The sequence below is a fragment of the Girardinichthys multiradiatus genome, chromosome 18 (assembly GCF_021462225.1).
Source record: "Girardinichthys multiradiatus isolate DD_20200921_A chromosome 18, DD_fGirMul_XY1, whole genome shotgun sequence".
NCBI lineage: Eukaryota > Metazoa > Chordata > Actinopteri > Cyprinodontiformes > Goodeidae > Girardinichthys > Girardinichthys multiradiatus.
The window spans coordinates 9,479,671-9,498,013 of record NC_061810.1 but is presented as its reverse complement, the minus strand read 5'-3'; the positions used below and the strand labels follow the sequence as shown (position 1 = coordinate 9,498,013).

General features: G+C 41.9%; 1 protein-coding gene and 1 non-coding gene across 10 annotated transcripts in view; both read right to left on the bottom strand.

The window, feature by feature from the left end:
* Positions 1 to 519: 519 nt before the first annotated feature.
* The window catches only part of LOC124883973 (eukaryotic translation initiation factor 4 gamma 1-like), a 57,425-nt gene continuing 39,601 nt past the window's right edge, over positions 520 to 18,343 (bottom strand). For 8 of the 9 annotated variants that reach the window (XM_047391498.1, XM_047391500.1, XM_047391501.1 and 5 more), the window contains 21 exons: positions 18,188 to 18,276; positions 15,812 to 15,995; positions 15,577 to 15,710; positions 15,299 to 15,424; positions 14,788 to 15,198; positions 13,128 to 13,274; positions 12,717 to 12,953; positions 12,481 to 12,585; positions 8,685 to 8,975; positions 8,467 to 8,578; positions 8,265 to 8,370; positions 7,904 to 8,157; positions 7,669 to 7,796; positions 7,276 to 7,448; positions 5,766 to 5,891; positions 5,592 to 5,673; positions 5,301 to 5,399; positions 3,523 to 3,654; positions 3,080 to 3,161; positions 2,824 to 2,964; positions 520 to 1,925 (listed from right to left, as the gene is read on the bottom strand). In XM_047391498.1, coding sequence (XP_047247454.1) covers positions 1,744 to 1,925; positions 2,824 to 2,964; positions 3,080 to 3,161; positions 3,523 to 3,654; positions 5,301 to 5,399; positions 5,592 to 5,673; positions 5,766 to 5,891; positions 7,276 to 7,448; positions 7,669 to 7,796; positions 7,904 to 8,157; positions 8,265 to 8,370; positions 8,467 to 8,578; positions 8,685 to 8,975; positions 12,481 to 12,585; positions 12,717 to 12,953; positions 13,128 to 13,274; positions 14,788 to 15,198; positions 15,299 to 15,424; positions 15,577 to 15,710; positions 15,812 to 15,995; positions 18,188 to 18,276 — 3,341 coding nt within the window. In that variant the 3' untranslated portion in view covers positions 520 to 1,743. The remainder of the gene's footprint in view (positions 1,926 to 2,823; positions 2,965 to 3,079; positions 3,162 to 3,522; positions 3,655 to 5,300; positions 5,400 to 5,591; positions 5,674 to 5,765; positions 5,892 to 7,275; positions 7,449 to 7,668; positions 7,797 to 7,903; positions 8,158 to 8,264; positions 8,371 to 8,466; positions 8,579 to 8,684; positions 8,976 to 12,480; positions 12,586 to 12,716; positions 12,954 to 13,127; positions 13,275 to 14,787; positions 15,199 to 15,298; positions 15,425 to 15,576; positions 15,711 to 15,811; positions 15,996 to 18,187; positions 18,277 to 18,343) is intronic. The other variant, XM_047391499.1, reaches the window with a different exon arrangement.
* On the bottom strand, positions 13,346 to 13,423 carry LOC124884811. The gene has a single exon (XR_007042527.1). It is a non-coding gene; the product is annotated as a small nucleolar RNA SNORD66 (small nucleolar RNA).

Below are 18,343 nucleotides of genomic sequence, written 5' to 3'. Positions count from 1 at the left end.
TATGGGTTGCAAGCTCAACGCCACACGCAGCTCCCTGGACTTTGCATTCTAATCCTAAAAATGTAATTGTGTATGATCTAAGGTAGACTCATCTTTCCTGGGCTTCCCCTAATTCTCAGCCGACTTAAAAAGCCAAATCCTTAGGGACTATATTTTTGGAGTTCCCCAGGAGTTCCAGCATTGCTCCTCTAAGACAAAAGCCTTTTGTGCACCATCAGCACATTAAAAACCCAAAGATGACATAACAAACAGAAGCTTCGGCCATGTTTTCTCAGGGTTGTGGTCCAGGTTACCAGTTATACAAGATCTCCCACTGACCACAGCACTAATGGAAACCAGCTCAGTGACTCCTTTTCCATCATATAACGATAACTAATGGAGTCCATATCCCAGTTGGTACCAGACTGGTAAGCCTCATGTCTGTCTTCACCAAGGCTGAACAGACCTCCATAAATCACCAACTTGTCTTGGGTTTGAGTAGCAACAGGCAAAAATCACCAGCCTTCATCCGCAACAAGATGCTTTTTCATTTTTCTTTAATTAAATATCTTTTTAATAAAGTAAAGCAAAAAAGTATTTACAAATTTTCAATTAAACTGTAATCAGTGGGTTGGGTAATTACAAGCACCTTCTGGCAACTGAGGAGAGAAAAATATAAATACAGGGAAAAACTGAAGCTTCATTTCAGAGGAGAGGGGTTACATTAGTATTTTTCTTTGAAAAGAAAAAAGCAGAAAAACTAGCCATCTTATATTTACAAAGCCCTCCTCAAATCCCACTCATGGAAGCAACAAAAGGCTTTAGAATTTGCAGTTAAACTTTTTTTTTAAGTCCCATCTGAAAGTGATTTTATTCAAGTTTTATCTGTGATATTTTTCTTCTTAAAATCCGATAACAGGCTCTGGATGGAGGTTGCAGCTGCAAACTGGTTCTTTCTCAGTCCACAGTTTGTGTTTCTGAAAGCGAAGGAAACAAGCCAGACAGTTACATCGGAGGGTCGGGATGTAGTTCAACGGGTGTTGCAGGAGGCATCGTCATCCTGCCGCCACAGCCGGCGAAACAATGCGCATCGCATCTTTCCTCAAACAGACTGTCCAGTTCAAGTCTTAAGTCCACAACCATCGCTCGTATCTGAAATGTGTCAGACGTCCCTCGCTGCTTCTCTTTGTAGTTTTGTTATTTTTATTATAAAAACGCTCACTCCACTCAGCCCAACACTGGAAAGAATAAAAAGCTACTTGTCTACGTAAGCGCACCATGCAGATCAGACGCAGAGCGGCTGCGGCCGGCCCACATGATAAAAGATGAACTCATCAAAAATATAGATGGGATCAGCATTTAGCTTTTCTTTTTATCGCTCATTAGGCAAATACTCTTTAAATAGTGTTGCTCTGTTGATGAAAAGCCATTCGCTAACAAGCTCAAACATCACTGCAGCATCTCCAACAGCTTGTAATGATCATCTCTTTTATATATCCTCTATTTAATCCTGTAGTTCTCTTATCAGAAAAAAGACATTCTGTTGCCTGGGTAAATACAAGAAACCCCAAAACAAAAAAAAGGAACCAAGAAAATGACCGAATGTTCGATCCATAATACAATCTCTCCCATTTGAAGAATTTTTTTCTCATTTTTTCTGTTTATGCAGAAGGTTTTACCCAGTCAGGCGCTTCTAAATAGTCTAAATAGTCCACGAAACGTTCCCCGCCCTCCCCGGGATCTTTCAAGTTCCCTGAAGCTCTCCTAGCTGTTGTCGGATTCATCCTCAGCTTCTCGGAGCCACGTAAAGAAGGCGGTGACTGACTTGAGGGCCACGCCCTTGCCCTGCTGCTCGGCGGGGTCTTTGCTCGACTCCCACTTGTAGAAGGCCTCCTCTTTGATCACGTCCTCGTCGTAAAGGGTGTCGAAGAACATCCGAAGCAAATCTGATGGAGGATAGACGAAGAAAGGTAAGGAATACGGAAACTATTCAACATTTAGAACTGGGAAGAAATCTCCAAAGCAAAAATACTCATAGCCGTTGAACCTTTCAGCATTTTGTCAGGCAACAACCTCAAACTAGTTTGTAGTGGATTTCTGAAGTAGACATAAAAAAAATAGGTGGTTTCCAAATAAGAATCTGAAAAGTGTGGAGTGCATTAGTCTTAGCCCCATGTATTCCAATAACCCTAAAACAATCCTGATTAATCAGCTACCTGTAAAAAGGTACCTACTTAGTAAATAGTTTGTGAAGGCCTCAGAGATTTGGTAGAAAACAGTGAGGAACAATCAGCATCATGAACACCAAAGAACACAACAGACAGGTCAGGGAGCAAGTCGTGGAGAAGTCTGAAGCAGAACGTTGTCTGGTCTGATAGCACCAAAGTAGAACTTTTTTGACTTACATTCAGAACACAGTGTGTAGAATTGCATATCTCCCTGAAGATAACATCCCCAGTCTGAAAAGCAACAGGGGTAGCATTCTTGGGGGTTGTTTGTCCTACAGAAATGCTGATGACTTGAAAATAGATTAGAGTTTAAAGACGTTCTCCATCCAGTCAAATTGAGCTTGAGCTATTTTACAAAGAAGACTGGTATTGAAGAAAGTATCGACTCAGGGGGTACGAAATATCACCTATTCCAGATTTTTATTTGTGAAAATAAAAGTATTATTTTCTTGTCCTGTACAATTATGCAACATTTTGTGCTGGTCTGATACCTAAATCCTCATGAAATCCATTGACGTTTGTGGTTCTAATGAGGCAAAATGTGAAAAAGACAAAAGGTAGGAATATTTTTGCAAGCCTCTGTAAGCAGTAATAAAGGATCATTTGAGCTGCTTACTGGCAGGCTGCTCCATCTGCACCATCAGGGCCTGCAGGCCATAGAGAGCCTGGAGCTCCTTCTGCTCGTCCTTCAGGTACCGCTGCAGCAGCTTGGCCCTCTGCTTGATTACTTCACCATCCACTTTGTACGGGTTCTCACCTGCAGGGGCAACAATCTCAGGGGTCAGCTCGGTGGGAATTTCATCGCATTGGCCTGTTTATAACAGCCGAGACTGAGTTAACCATTAATAGTGTTTAATGGGAAGAGTACTCACAGATAATAGCTGACTGGCAGACACAGGTCATCAGTGTTCGGACAAACATGCTGGAGGACATTTGTTGCTCATCTAGGTTGGCCTACAAGGAGAAACATTCATCCACAGATGAACCAACATGGTATAAAGAGGAGGGAATTGAGAAAGAAATCATGGCAGTGGAAGCCCTGTTTTCCATCAAGAACAACTTTCACCATCCCATCAGCATATATCTGCATATTTTGATAGAATTACGCTGCTGACTGTAAGTAAAGAATCATGTTCAATAAACTGAAGTGCATTAGAAATATTTTGGTGGCCCTTCAGGACCAGGGCTCTTTCCTCTTCGGTATATAAAAACATGGCATCATTTCCATGACCGTTCCTTCAAAATCTTCCGATCTAAAACAATTCAGATGATCATAGGAACTAGAACTCAAATAAAGACGATGGTGGATACGAACCTCGATCCAGTCAAAGATCCTCTCATTGTCCGCCTTGTCCTGAAGCAGTCTGTCCAGCTGTTTGGTCAGCTCTGCTGAGCTCATCTCCTTCCTGCTCTTCTCCGTCTCTTCGCCCAGAGTAAACTCAACGTTCTGCAGAGAGACGAGCGTCATGCTGAGCACGCTCTTTCGGGGTTACTACTGCAGCCCACAGTGGAAACACTGAGCTGAAGCCACTAACATTCATCATATAACGTGGTGGAAGGAACAACTCAATGTTTAAAGATTATTAATAAGAGAAGCTTTAACTTGCAGACTTTTACTGTCTCAATTTTCAAAATGAATCAACTGCTTCTGGGCCAATTCTCAAATCCAAATAAATACATTTACTGTAAATGAAAAGAATAGATAGAATGCAAAAACTGGATGTTTTTGTCCTTAACCAGATAGTTCAACTCTTCTGGGACATTATAGGTTTCGAATGAAAAACCAATTCAATTCAGTTAAAATAAAAAGGCAGCATATACTTAAATTGCACAGAGGACATGTAACATATAGCTAATGCCCAGCATAGGTGCAGCATATGTTAAGTCTCAGTTACTCTCCCACTCTTGTTTAAGTTATTTGTTTCTATTCTTCAGAAACTAAATAGGTAAAGGAAACATTTTTAATCCCGTTTACTGACAGCAAATTCTTGAATACTTCTAAAGAATGGAGAACATTGTTAAATGAGAAATTACATTGGATTCATATTAGTTGTGGATTATTAAAGAAGCAATAAGTAAGTAAAATTGATTAAATACTTGAAACGATTTCCTTTTAAGCTTAGTTTAGCCGATAACAATGGTTACAGTTTTATCTGCAGTACTAATTAGTTTTGAACCAATCCATGGATCAGTTTCACGTTTGAAAAACCAGAAATAACATCTTTTTTAAAAGACCTAATAAGAGGGATGTTTGCTTGAAATGTGAGCCGCTGGCGTATATTTTTAGCTGCAGTCTTTATGATTGAAACACTGAAGGACAGAGCTGTTGAGGAGTGCAACAGTGGCTTAAAAACAGAAAAAACTGCCACAGAAACCGATCCAACAAAGGTGCATGGCTATATTTCTGCTAGAGATGCGTCTTTCAGGCTTTTAATGGCCGATACTGATTTGTGGTTTCCTCTGAAGCCGGACTGGCTGATTTTCACTGATTCCAATCTTTTTTTAAATACAAGCAATAGTAAGGGACAGATGTGCACCTGCTTCTTCAACAGATTATTAGTTCTGAAACAAACAGAAAATAAATGTTGTTCACCTCCATTTATGCATCAAATTATATGTCCCTAACCTTTATCTGATTTTTAATAAACTCAGCGCTAAAATGCCTAAAAATATATGCTGCTGGTTAATGTGTTTATAGACCGAGTATCTGACCTGCAGGTCTCTGATTGGCTGATTCTGATCTTGGGTCAATTGATTGGTGCAGTTTTGATTTTCAGAAATTTGAAATAACTAAGAGAAAGAAACCAAAGAAATCACCGTCTTTTATAAAGAAAATTATAATTGAACAAATATTTTGCTAGGCAACAGCTCAAGCTGAGAATTTAGGTACTTTAAAACTTAATGTGTAGTTTTAAAACTCTTTCAACAGAAATGATAAATATTCCTTGATATTACTTCTACAGTTCACCTACTTCTCTTTATAAAGTAAGCTGTAAAAAAACTCTTTCATACTATAATAATTTCCCTCGAACGTTTGACACAAAAGCCACATTGGACTTTTTAGCTTATGTTGATTGTATTGAGCGGACTAACCTTCTCTGTCACAAACTTGTTGACGTCCACGTCTTCAGGCAGGAAGTCTGTCCATCCAAGGCTGGCCTCTCTCCACATGGTACCAGCCTTTTTATGGCTCTGGTGGGATCAAGTGATGGACAGATAGACAGATGAAGACTTTACCATGGCTATTCTCCATAACTGCCACGCTGACATCAGTTTACGGTGTTCAAGCACCAGTTTAATGTTTAGTTCCACCAGAGTGTGATTTTAAAGCTCTGATTTCAGATATGTTTAAAAACGTTTCCATATATTATACGCAGCTCTTACCATTTCTTTGCACAGCAAAGTAAGGATGTGGACCAGGAGGACTCCAGCTTTACCCATAGGGATCAAAGGCTTAGAGATCTCCCTGAGGAGGTCAGCAGAACATTAAAAACTTAACAACATGCAACACAAAGGCTCAAATATTATCTCAAAAATAATGGTGGTCCTGGATCTCACCTGAACAGTTCTCCCATGGGAATTCCTCCTTCATGCAACATCGGTGTGATCAGTTCTGCCAGGTAGAGAAAGATGTGTGGGATGTCTATTGCCATGTCTTCAGCCACCTCCAGGATCTCCTGAAACCTGGAGGCATATTCACGTTACACAGTAATCTGAGTTTATTTAGGAGCTAAAGAATAAAACTAAACATTACAAACACAAAGATGAACTGGGTAAAAATAAGCAATATCCAAAAACAGACACTGAGAGGGCTTTCTATTTTGTGAATGCCTGTTTCTTCTCTTTCAGGCATTCAGTTGCAGAGGAGCTCCTGATCGACTCCATGACAGCACGGCAGGCAGATCATGTGGTTGCAAAACAAGCCCAAACGATCACCCCTCCGCTACCATGCTCAACATTTGCTTTAAGGGGTTTGTGAAACATTGTGCTTGGTTTTCTCCAGATGCCAAGCTGTGCATGACTTCTTCATTTAAGGCTCATTTGTCCAAGTGATATTGTTGCAGATGTTTTATGGTTTGTTAAGAAGCAACAAGGTCAGATTTAGCCATTTCCTGGGTACCATTCCAAAAAAGCCATACTTGTTCAGTCTTATCCTGACCTTACTTATATAAACTTTTATTATTTAACATGCTCAACCCTTTAAAGTTTCAGATTTAGTTCTCAGATCACTGTACAGACAGACCTTATGGTACAACTGTAGTGATGTTGAACCCTAGGAACATTGACAACCATAGTGAAAACTTTCCAACTGAAAAATGTTTCTCACTGAAGAATAAGAAATAGTTTGGAAATAGCCTTGTAATTTCTCTGACTGCAAGTAGTAGTAAGATAAAGTAAAGTATAAGGGTATGGTTAATTTATCCACATATTTCTCCTGCATTATGGATTTGTTTAAACCCATAAGCAGTTTGGTTCAATTGGCTCTGAAGGGTGTGGATGTTGCTACTGAGTGAAGAAGATTCAAAATTAGTTATTTTTAGCAACATGAACAAACATGTTTGCATTTCATTCAGGCTGCAGGAGAGGGAAACTTTCAACAGGGATGCTGATCACAGTAGAGCAAAATAGCTCAGTTTCATCTTTTTGAGCTTTCAACCTCCATTATGGAACACGCAGCACTTGAACCTGAGCCTTTTAGAAATCTCAGAGTTCAGGTCTATATCTTCTAGGGAACACAAACAGACAATGGTTCTCGCCATGCTAATTGTTAATTTGATACCATAGATAGTTTAAAAATCAACGTGCCTTTGGTTCTCTAATCAAGGGTAGCAGAAAGGGTGGAAACAAATAGTTTGCAGGTTTATTCTTATATCTTAAGAGTTTTCAGAGAGAAATCAGAAAGGCAAATCTTACAAAAATCAGATATCAGCCCAAACTAATCTCATGTTGCATCTCTAATCCACAGTATAAAGTACCATGTTGTTTACCTGAGGTCTGTTTATCTGCCAACTGTTAAAAAAAACTGTGGCAATTAAATGTGTGTACTGCTAAACGTCTTCATACTGACCCTTTATAGTACTGCTGTGTTGGGAGGATGCCGGTCTTAATGAGCTGATGCAGCAGCTGGCCCATGTGCTCCCTGGCGATGGTGCTGCGCTCCAGCGTCGATTCCAGTCCGTTCCGTACGAACACAAACAGCAGCTCAGGGCTGTTCATTTCCCGCACACACTGCAGGGCTTCCTGTAGGGACACACATGCAAAGAGCTCATACGGGCATATTTATGCTCCTTTCAGCAGCATTTGGCTGAAACCTGAACTTATAGGACATAAATTGACCTAAATTATAAATATTAAAAGATATCTGTGCCAACCAAAGAGAGAAAAGTTTATTTTTAGTTGATGGTGTTTAATATGTAAAGGAAATCCATTTGTCACACAAAGGTGTGATGTGTTGCAGTACCTTCATGTCGTTGATGTGGAGGTACTCCTCGATGATGGCTGTGGACTTCTTCTCCATCTCGTCAACTGTCAGCGCAGGCTTTGCAGGGGTCTGCTGTGGTGGGGGCGTGGCAGCTGCCTGCCGTTTCACTGTTTACACACAGAACACGAGCATAAATAACCAAAGCACTGAAACAAGTGTGACACTGCTAGCAGAAGACAGCAGCTCTCTTTGTATATTCCCATCACATCATCACCTTGCTCTTTGCTCCTGGCTCGCTCTCCACTGCCTCGGTCTCGCTCTTCAGTCACACTCGCCACACGGCGGACGGGATCAGTTGATCCACGCTGCTCCCTTTCCCCGCTTCGTTCCTCTTTCTCCCGGCTGAAGCTCCGTTTGGTGACTTGTATACGGTTGCGGTCATCTCTTCGGTCGTCCCGTCTGTCGAAGCGCTCGCCACCTCGATCAGAGCGTTCAAAACGGTCGCTACGCTCTCGACTCGAGCTGTTTCTGTTCAGATTACAGTTACAGAGAAGATCATTCAAACTGCTCAGTCCTGTACTGCTCTTGTTATTTAAATGTGAATTAATTATTGGCTAACAGGAATTGTTGCTCACCTCTGAGGCACTCTTCTGTCCGACTCTAGTGAGGAGGATGAAGGCTGCTGCAAGGCAGAGAACCTGTTCAGAGTGCTGGTGGCTGGACGATTTCCAGACTCTGACCCTGAAAATAATGTGAACATAATAGAGTTTCAGTTTACAAGTGCCTATAATCATTAGATACAAATGCACCCTTGACAATAAAAGCAGGGAAACCTACCAGAATCTGAAGGTTTGGCACTGGTGCCACCACTGCTGCCCTTCCCCCAGCTGCCCCAGGTGCCTTTACCTCCAGGGGCCAGTAGCTGATTGTTGAAGTCAAGAACAGGAGTCTGAAAAAGAGAGTTCTTCTTAGGGAACTGACTGTTGATACAAATATGCTTGTGGAGTGGCATAACCTCTATTAATGATCCACTGAAATGGCCTTTCATTTCTTACCTTAGTGATTTTACTAAGGCGAGAGGTGTCAATCGGTCGGTTCTTGGAGATGGGGACTGTGTTCCAGCCCTCATCCTGAGGCGGGGCTCCACGACCTGCGGTGTGAGGACCACCTCGACCTCCGGGGCCTCTATCACCCATTCTGCCTCCTGGGCCCCCACCAGACTCCTTCCTGGATATGAGAGCCTGCTGCACCTTCATCTGCTCCCGGTGTTCCTCCATCTCAGCCTCTTTGTGGATCTGGTCGATGGTCTTGGGTCCCTGGTCGCCTCTCCGGGGTATCCAGTTGTTCTGAGAAGGGGTGGTGAAAGGGAACAAAAAAACAATTGGTGATTATTGACAGTATAACACTAAATTAGTTATCTTTGTCCAAAACTATTTAGCCCACAATGATTGGGAGATTTCCATGAACTCACCAGGAAATATCAAAATGACCATCAAAGAGAGAAGAATCGACAGAGCCAGAGTCTCAACCTTTCACAATGAGCATGTTTTCCCACAGACATTTGATGCTTAAAGTATTAAGTTTAAATGCTGTTTTTGCTGCTCTCTACTAAAAAGGTAAAGCCATATAAATATATTCAATTAACCTGACAGTTTGAATCGTTTTCAAATTTTCTTTAGAATAAATGGACAAAACCTTGTCCATACATATTGGTTTCAACAACCCACAATGTGACCTCAACCATACTCGAAGTGCTGGTAATGGTGTCTAAAGGTTCCCACATAGTCGGACGCACTTGACTCAGTGGACATCCGCAAAGCTCATGTTTTATGGCCGTGTACGCGGTGTCACACAACAAACTGCTCAGCGGGAACAAGCCTCCAAATGGGACTGTTTTATATGTGACACACTGCTCCGAGCAGCCTGTTGCGAGGATGCGTAGTGTCACTGCAACCCTCTGTGCTTGTACTGACAGCTGAGATCCCCTTTCTTCGCCTAGAGTCTGGTTTAATAGCCTAATATACCACCACCTTTCTTTTTGTTTTCTCAAAGTTACAATGCAAATTAGCTCTTCCTTCTTGTTCACTGACTCAATGGCAGAAAGTGTGGGAAATGTAGGCATTTGTCACCAGAAATGTTGAAAATTGGTATGAAAATTGACTATGAAACTTCAAACATCCTCGGACAATGCGAGCAGAGACCACACCAATCACAGACTATGTGGGAGCCTTAAATGTGGACTCATTGAACCATTCCTTCTGGTAAAATGATAAGATTCCTTCTTTTTTCTCAAAGAATGCTTTTTTTTTTTTTTTAAATGACAGAATAATAACCAACAAGGAACAAGAGCTCGGCCGGCTAGCCCACAGAGAGGGGAAAAATCACGCTGTGTTCATAGTATGAAGTAAATGGGTCACGGGGAAATGATCAGACAAAGAGCGGTTCAAGACGCCTTCATGAGGACCACAAAGATCACGGCACGGTCCTGTAGCTGGGGTCCCACCCTGGAGCCAGAGACTCATCAGAGGGTGCCTGTTGGCCGGTTTGCTCCCCGCGGAACCCGGCCGGGCCAAACCCAAATGAGAGACGTGAGGCCATCACCCAGTGGGCCCACCACCGGCAGGTGGAACCATGAAGGACCGGTGCAAAGAGGATTGGGCCGCAGACGAAGGTGGAGACCTCAACAACCCGATCTCTGGATGCTTAAGCTGGCTCTAGGGATGTGGAATATCAGATCGCTTGTTGCCCCCCAGCTGTGTCGTGTTGGGGTTTACCCCAGTGGATGAGAGGGTCGCATCCCAGAGCCTTCAAGTCGGGGACAGGTCTCTGACTGTTGTTTTGGCCTATGGGCCAAGCGGTAGTACAGAGTACCTAGCCTTCTTGGTGTCCCTGATGAAACGACCGGGGAAGGGTGGCTTGTCCTCTTCAGGTTGAAGGGGAGTTCCTGCCTCAAGTGGAGGAATTCAAATATCTTGGGGTCTTGTTCATGAGTGAGGGGAGATCGACAGACGGATTGGTGCGGCTGCTGCAGTAATGAGGACGCTGTGGTGGTCCGTTGTGGTGAAGAGAGAGCTGAGCTGAGCTGAAAAGCGAAGCTTTTGATTTACCGGTTGGTCTACGTTCCTACCCTCACCCATGACCATGAACTTTGGGTCATGACCGAAAGAATGAGATCCCGGATACAAGCGGTGGAAATGAGCTTCATCCGTAGGGTGGCTGGGCACTCTCTTAGAGATAGGGTGAGGAGATCGGAGTAGAGCCACTGTTCATTGAGAGGAGCCAGTTGAGGTGGGTCGGGCATCTGTATCAGATGCCTCCTGGACGCCTCCCTTGGGAGTTGTTCCAGGCATGTCCCACCGGGAGGTGGCCCAGGACACACTGGAGGGACTATGTCTCTTGGCTGGCCTGGGAACGCCTTGGACTTGCCCCGGAGGAGCTGGAGGAGGTGTCTGGGGAAAGGGACATCTGAGTGTCTCTACTGAGTCTGCTGCCTCTGCGTCCCGGTCCCGGATAAAGCGGAAGACGACAAGTACGCGTAAAATGGGTCAGTTTGAGCAGCTAACTGACTTATAAACTATGAAGCCTACAAGTTGTGTAACACTGTGGGTTAAATACACTCAACAGTGGCTTCATTTTATGACAACATATAAATACTAAAAAACTAATGGTATGAGTAGTTAATTAATTTCATATGAAATAACCCACGATGCAACTGGTAAATATTGCGGTATTTGTATTGAGCAGCCTGTTGTCTCAGCCTATGGCACAAAGCAGCTCTGAGTTTGGGAGTTGCCCTGCATTAAGGAGCTGAGGTAGACATTTCTCTCTAAGCCCTCATAGGAGACTTGCACAGGCCCGGGCTAATAGACCAGTGCAGATATCTCCAGGGCTACATTTAACAGCACACCTACAAACATTGAACAGTAACTACATATGTGACTTGCATGCAATATCCTCTTTCAGAGATGCACTGCCTTCTGTAATTAAACTGTCTTATTTAAACAAAGACATGCACCACAGCATTGGGGCCACCTGGTTGCAGATTGGTTCAACTATCTCTATGTCACTATCTGAATCCATAAGAGTGACATCGTTGTGATCAACACTTGGATGACTAACAGAGGTCTCTTTCAGTGATAAATAACCAACCTACCAATGTTACATATAGCATGTCTGAAAGGGATCAAAACTAAACCACAAGAACACATTAGACCAAATTACTTTACGTCTTGTCATTATTGACAGAACATAGACCAAGCAGCCATAACTTCACATGGCCAATTCTGATTGGGCTCTGCTGGTCCGCTGTCAGACATCAAGAGATCAGCAGATCTTTTAAGTTCAAAACACTGTGAGGTGGGGATTCAATTACCTTGTTGCCTTGCAAAAGCATTAGTGAGATTGTTTTTTAAGTGAACCTTCCACAAATGTGACACCCCAAAAATATCTATCTCTTCTAGCTACAAATCAAGTCAGCTCCAAGTACAGGGGAGTGGTGAACCATCGCGATACAAGTGTGTTCATAGGAGGCTCTAAGTGGGCCCAGAAAGGACAAAAAGTTATATTTTTATTTCTTTTTTTTCTGAAAAGACATTTAAATGTTAAAAGCGCTGCACATCTATACCATGAAAGTATGAATCTAGCTTGTATTTTGTCTGAGCGCTGTGTGGCAAAGTAGTTTCATCTTTAAAAGGAACTGTCTGAAAGTCTTCATAGTGGGCTCCAGGCAGAGTTTTACTCCAAGTTCCCTGCTTCCTTGTAGAAATACAACACCCTTTAAATGAAACAAGGCCTGGCTCTGATAGACATGCTTCTACACCAGTATACTAGCATGTCTCTGTGATGATTTACCCGTCGGAGGTCCAGCACATCTTGTAACATGAATCGGATCCTGGAGGTGGTCTTCCTCTCCTTTATTATTTTCTCCATCTGATTGAAGTACTGGTCCATCCGAGGCTGAAGACAGGAGGCACAGGGTTTTAGTAAGATTACCATTTTGTTTTTTTCTCATTAGCATAAATACTGTGTGAGGAGGTTTGTTAATGGAAATGTTTACTTTGAGTGAAGATCTGTGTGTTTTCTGTTACCTTGGCCTTCTCAAAGTCCAGGTCTTTGCCGATGGTGGACAACAGTCTGCACAGGCACTCCAGAGACTCATCATCATGGTTTTTGAGCAGCTTTACAATGCAGTCGTGCATGATCACCTCTGTGAGCATTTTGAGCTTAAAAAGCTCACCGATAAATTTTATGTTCCCCATGGAGCGCCGCCTGGCCTTGTCTTTAGCCTCTTTCAACTCCTCGATTAGCCGCTGCTTCACTTCATCCTGATGGGAAAACATTCACAGAAAAAAAAAAAAAAAAAAAAAAAGAGTATGAAACCTAAGAGAAAATGTAGCTGAAACCATTTGAACCTTTAAGACAAAATTCTAATGTCAGTTTGTGTCCCTTTATGCAAGGGTTCAGTACCTAACCCTTATATCATGACCCAGTAACTTTACCCCTGAGGCAGCTTCCAGCTCCTTCTGCTTCTTCTCAAAGATCTCATCATCATCTTTATCCTTCTCAAACTCCTTCTGGCATCGGTTTAGCAGCAGCTTGCGGAAATTCACAGTGGGACCAGACTTCTCAGGGGTTATGACTTTCAGCTGAAAGGAGCAGCGACAATATATGTCAGAAAAGTTAGGAAGAAGCAGATAAAACAAACCTAGATGGGACACTGTGTTATAGAGGCTCAATCCCATCACTTAGATCAGTGGTCCAGACACGTGGCATTAAACTGAGGTCACCATTGAAGCCTAAACATAATGATTTGTGTGAGTAGGTGCTTTTATTTTGGTGTACTTTCTCCTCAGAGCCATTGCCTTTTAAATAACTATGGAGTAAACATTTACTGAACCATTTTTTCCCTATTTAAAGGTTTACTGTTAAATCACTTAGCCTGAATAGCAGTTTTACTGTGCGTCAATAAATTACTTCCTGAAAGTGTTTCTGCATGTCATCCATGTCAGTACTGCTCCAGCCAAAATGCAGCTATTAACTTTTGTTGTACTGTGGTAAAAGACTGTAAAATGATAAGTTTCCTGGTTTCTCTGCTTATTATTAATCAACAAACTGATCAAATCAATCAATCATTTAATCAATGGGATGTATGCAGCAGGTTAAAGAATTTATCCTAAAGGCATGTATCCTTCAGAAATGTAAAATAACGTTTATTTTCTCAACAGGGTTTACAGATGTATTTATAAACCTTGAACTTTTTCACATTATGACCTCAAACGTCAGTATTATTTATAGAACATTTATGTGGGACAGATACACACATAGTAATGCCCACATAATAATAAATGGGTGCATAACTGATATGAAGGTTTTTTAAATTATTTTGTTCCAATAAAAATCTGAGTCTGTGTTTGGATCGCTTACTTTAGTGCTCTTTAGAACAACCTTTCACTACAACGGCAGCTGGAAGTCTTTTGGGGTATGTCTCTATCACCTTTGCACAACTAAATGAAATTTGTTCCCCATTCTACGCAGATTTATTCAGATTAGTCAGTCGATCATCAGATTCTCAGTTGGATTTAGTTTGGGCCATAGTAACACATAAATGTGATCTCAGGTACCGCAGGCCTCTTGACTGCTTCTCTGATTATGGACGGTAAAAACTTGGTAGGCTTGCAGCTGAGCCGTACTGTTTCCCTTTTTAAATGATCTCTGTGAGATGTTCATATCTTGAGATATTGCTGTATAACATAACCCTGCTTTAAACCTCTCCAAAGCGTTCTCCCTGAACTGTTTGTTGAGTTCCTTGGTCTACATGATGCTGTTTGTTCTCTAATGTTCTCTAACAAACATCTGGGGCCTCACAATGCAGCTGGATTTAAACTAAGGTGAAATTACACATAGGTGAACTCGGTTTCCTAAGGGACTTTAGAAGGGTAACAGTTTGCACTGGATTTTATTAAGGGGTGTCAAAGTAACTGGGGTTGAAAATAGACAGATTTTTAATGTAAACACATTTCCTTTTTCCTTCCACTTAACAGTTGTGTTTTACGTTGTGTTATTCGCCAAAAATCTTAGTAAAAGCCTTGAAGATAAGAACATTTAAAACAGTTCAAGGGGCAAAAATGATGTACTGTATATAAATGTGGCTCCACTCACCCCTGAAAGACAGCGGCACATGTTTGCGTAGGCCACAGAAAAGTCTGGCTCGGAGATGGCCTTCTCAAAGGTGAGATCTATCACACCTTTCAACCTCTCCTCCGTGTCGACAGTCAGTTCCTGCACTTGCTTCATTAGCTGCTGAAACTTTTGTGGGGTGAGTTTGTTGAGGATACTCCGGACCCTCTTAAACAGCTCCAGGGTTTTTATTTGCTCTGGATCATTCTCCTGCGGCTCCTCTGGCTCCCGGGTCAGAGTAGTTTTCTTTACTGAAGGTTTCCAAGCCTTCTCTGCCTTGTTTAGCTGCACGTCATCGCTGAGCGACATGCTAGTGATGATCTTCCTTGGCTCTTTCCTCTGGACTTGCTGAGAGCGTCGGGGCCCACCAACTCCGACGCCCATTCCAGGGGGCTGTGGAGGAAGAGAGTTGAACCAACAGGACCACCGTTTTATTAAAAGACTAATAAATGTATGTGAGCTCTGATGGATCACACAGAGACTGTCTACTCACAGGTCCTCTGCTTCCTCCTCCCATTCCAGGCCTGCCAAGGTTGGCAAAGGAGGGAGTGAAGTCAGGACCACAGTTCATCCCTGGGAGACGGCTGGGGTCAAGTTGGCGAAGAGGAGTCTTGTTTGCCTGTACAAAGAGAAACCGAGGCTGGTTTATGGACAGCTTTTCTGATCAAAAATATTTCATTGTATCAATTATATGTCCCTAATAAATATCAGTTCTAAGGAGTTACAGGATGTGAAAGCAGAAGGCTTGGCATTACAGTAAATGGTTTGCACCTTGTCTAAGACGACATCGCTGATGGCTGGTAAACCCTCTGGCTTGTTCATACTAGCAGAGATGAACTGGAACCCAAGAAGGAACTCTCTGTCGTATTTATTCTTCTCTTCTTTGTTAATTGGCTTCCATTGTTCTGAAGAAGAAGAAATAAGTAACCAACTCATGAATCAATTGGCCCACCCCAAACAGTTCTAATTAGGGATCCTCGGTAGTATCAAGTGTTCAGGGACCCACCCTCTTTGTACTGGTACTTCTTGTCGGTGGCGGCTGGCTGAAGGTTCTCGGCATCCAGCTTGTCCTCTTTATCCTCCCAGGTCATGTCGGCCTCCTCTTGTGCAGGAGGGGCTGCAACTGGGGGCTTTGGCTCTGGTGGAGGGGCAGGGGCTGGCTCAGGCTCAGGTTGGCCAACTACCTGCTCCTTGATCAGAAAAGTCAGTTTGGAATATTAAAATAACCCAAGGTTAAACCTAGAATAATCCAAAGAGCAGCTTCACATCCAGCCAAGTGATGTCATGTTGCTGGCATGAATTACTTTGGGAAAACAAATTTAATTTTTTTTAAATCAGCAGCTAAAGTAATTACATCTTTGCAATCACAATCTTCCATAAACTGGATTAGTTTCTAATTGTGAAAGAGTTTAAGTGAATTCAGACAACTGCCTCTAGAGCACCTTGCGAAGGTTTTCTTAGCCTTTTAGATTTTTTTCTTAACATTTTGTTACGTTACAAACAAAGGTCAACATATTTTATTAGGGTTTTATGTGACAGACCAACACAAAGTAGGACATAACCTCATTTATGTGCTTATCTTTAGTGTGTCTGTGTCCTTCCATTTGCCTGTCAATTTGTTGCTAATACAAATTACTACTGAGGGACAAAGAAAGGTTCGTTCTATACTAAACTAAACTGTTTCCAAACAAACATGAATCAGATGCATACAAAGCCTAATTTTACAGTGTAAACAAGGATCTGGTCCATGCAAATGCATTCAGCATAACAGAAATGTTTAATTGTGTTTCTACTGTTATTGTACGTCACAACGGCATGATTTTAATGTTTCTACTGTTGTGACAATTAAAGTGCTGTCATGTAGATATGCTAACATAAATGAAAAAACAATCTCATTTTTAATGGGTTGTTGGCGTGAAACCTGGGGCTCAATCTGGTTCCACCATAACCTGTAATTTAGACAACAATAGCTGCCAATGTAATTACAACTAAACTAGGAGTAACTGAGGGGGCACGTTGGTTGGCTGGTCGCCTCACTATTTGGTAGCCTATTGAGCTGTCAGCTGATTAAGACTTTCCAAACATAATTTGTACAGCAGTAGAACGGACCGTTGTGCAAGTCGGAGCTTTGCAGCTGGGAGGGGGAGTTCAGACCGACAGAACACCATCATTGGGTTTTCCGGGTCCGTGAAGCTAATATTTAAACAGATAGCGTTAGCTTATGTTGTCTGGGAGGTCTACTACTTCACTGTTGCAGATACAGGAGCTTTACTGACTTTTCTGTTGCTCACAAACAACAGTGTCATAGTATTAACCTGTAGTGTTAGTGCTGCTAATGTAGCATTATTAATCATTCAGTTTTTGCCCTGTCCGTCTGCCTCATGGGGAAAGTACCTCTGAGCAACACTTTGTGTTTGCCTTGTTGGCTAAAGAGCATCGCATATGTTTCTGTCTGGATGTACTTGCCATGTTTGAGTTTAAAACTTTCAGTAGCAGCTCATTGTTTTGGTCAGGTCAGCAGCTCAGGGAGGGGAGGAGCTCAGAATCTCTGTTGTTGCAGCACTGAAGTCCAAGAAATACAATAATTTGAGCAAATGTGAATGGGTCAGTTTATATCGATTTTGACCCAAACGAGTATCTTTGAATAATTCTTTTTTTTTTTTACCATTACAATTGATTTATTATTTTGACAAACCTACTGTATTGTTAGATAACTAAGATGAAATTGGAATGTATGTAGTTGACTTTTAATCTGCCTGTATGACTGAATTGAATTCACTTTTTTTGTTTTGTTTGTGAAGTGCCTCAAGACTTAATTTGTTGTGAATTGGCACTAAATAAATAAACTGAACTGGAATAAATTACAAAGGCTCTTTGGGGATTGTTAATGCAAAAGCAGCATGTTGGGCTGAAGCAACATTTTATTATAATCTCGTTGTTGAGATGAAAAGGATTCATTTTAGTAGTTTTTTAGAAGCTAGATAGACTACTCACTATGTGGGATCTATGTTTCCTTTGAATCCAAAGCAGAAAGACTAGGATACCGTTTACGTATTAATCGTGAATCATGTTTATTACTTGACATTTACAAACATTATCGCATAGTGGAGGTTTTCCTAATATCTTTCAGCTCTAACATTGACGTTTGTGTTAGTAATGTGGGAAAATGAGAAGAAATTGAAGATCTGTAATTTTTTGTACAGTTTGAACTTATTTGCTTGCAGATGGTGCAGACTTTAGACAGACAAACTTCATAAAAAGTATCAAAAGGATTTTAAAAAGAAAATGGACCAAAGGTCCAGTAATTAAGCAGCTGTAGATTATTTGAAATGGGTAAAATATGTTTAACTGCTATTTAACCACTTTGCTACAGTGAACACACCTCCTTAAAGGCATCTAATAGGTCTCCAACCGCCTCCTTTTTGTTCAGATCCTTCATCTTCCTCTTCTTCTTTGGCACAGACACAGCAGCTATAGATAGGAGCACAATCAGCCTCAGATCAATGCACCGATCTTAGAGGACACTGTCTGAAAAGGC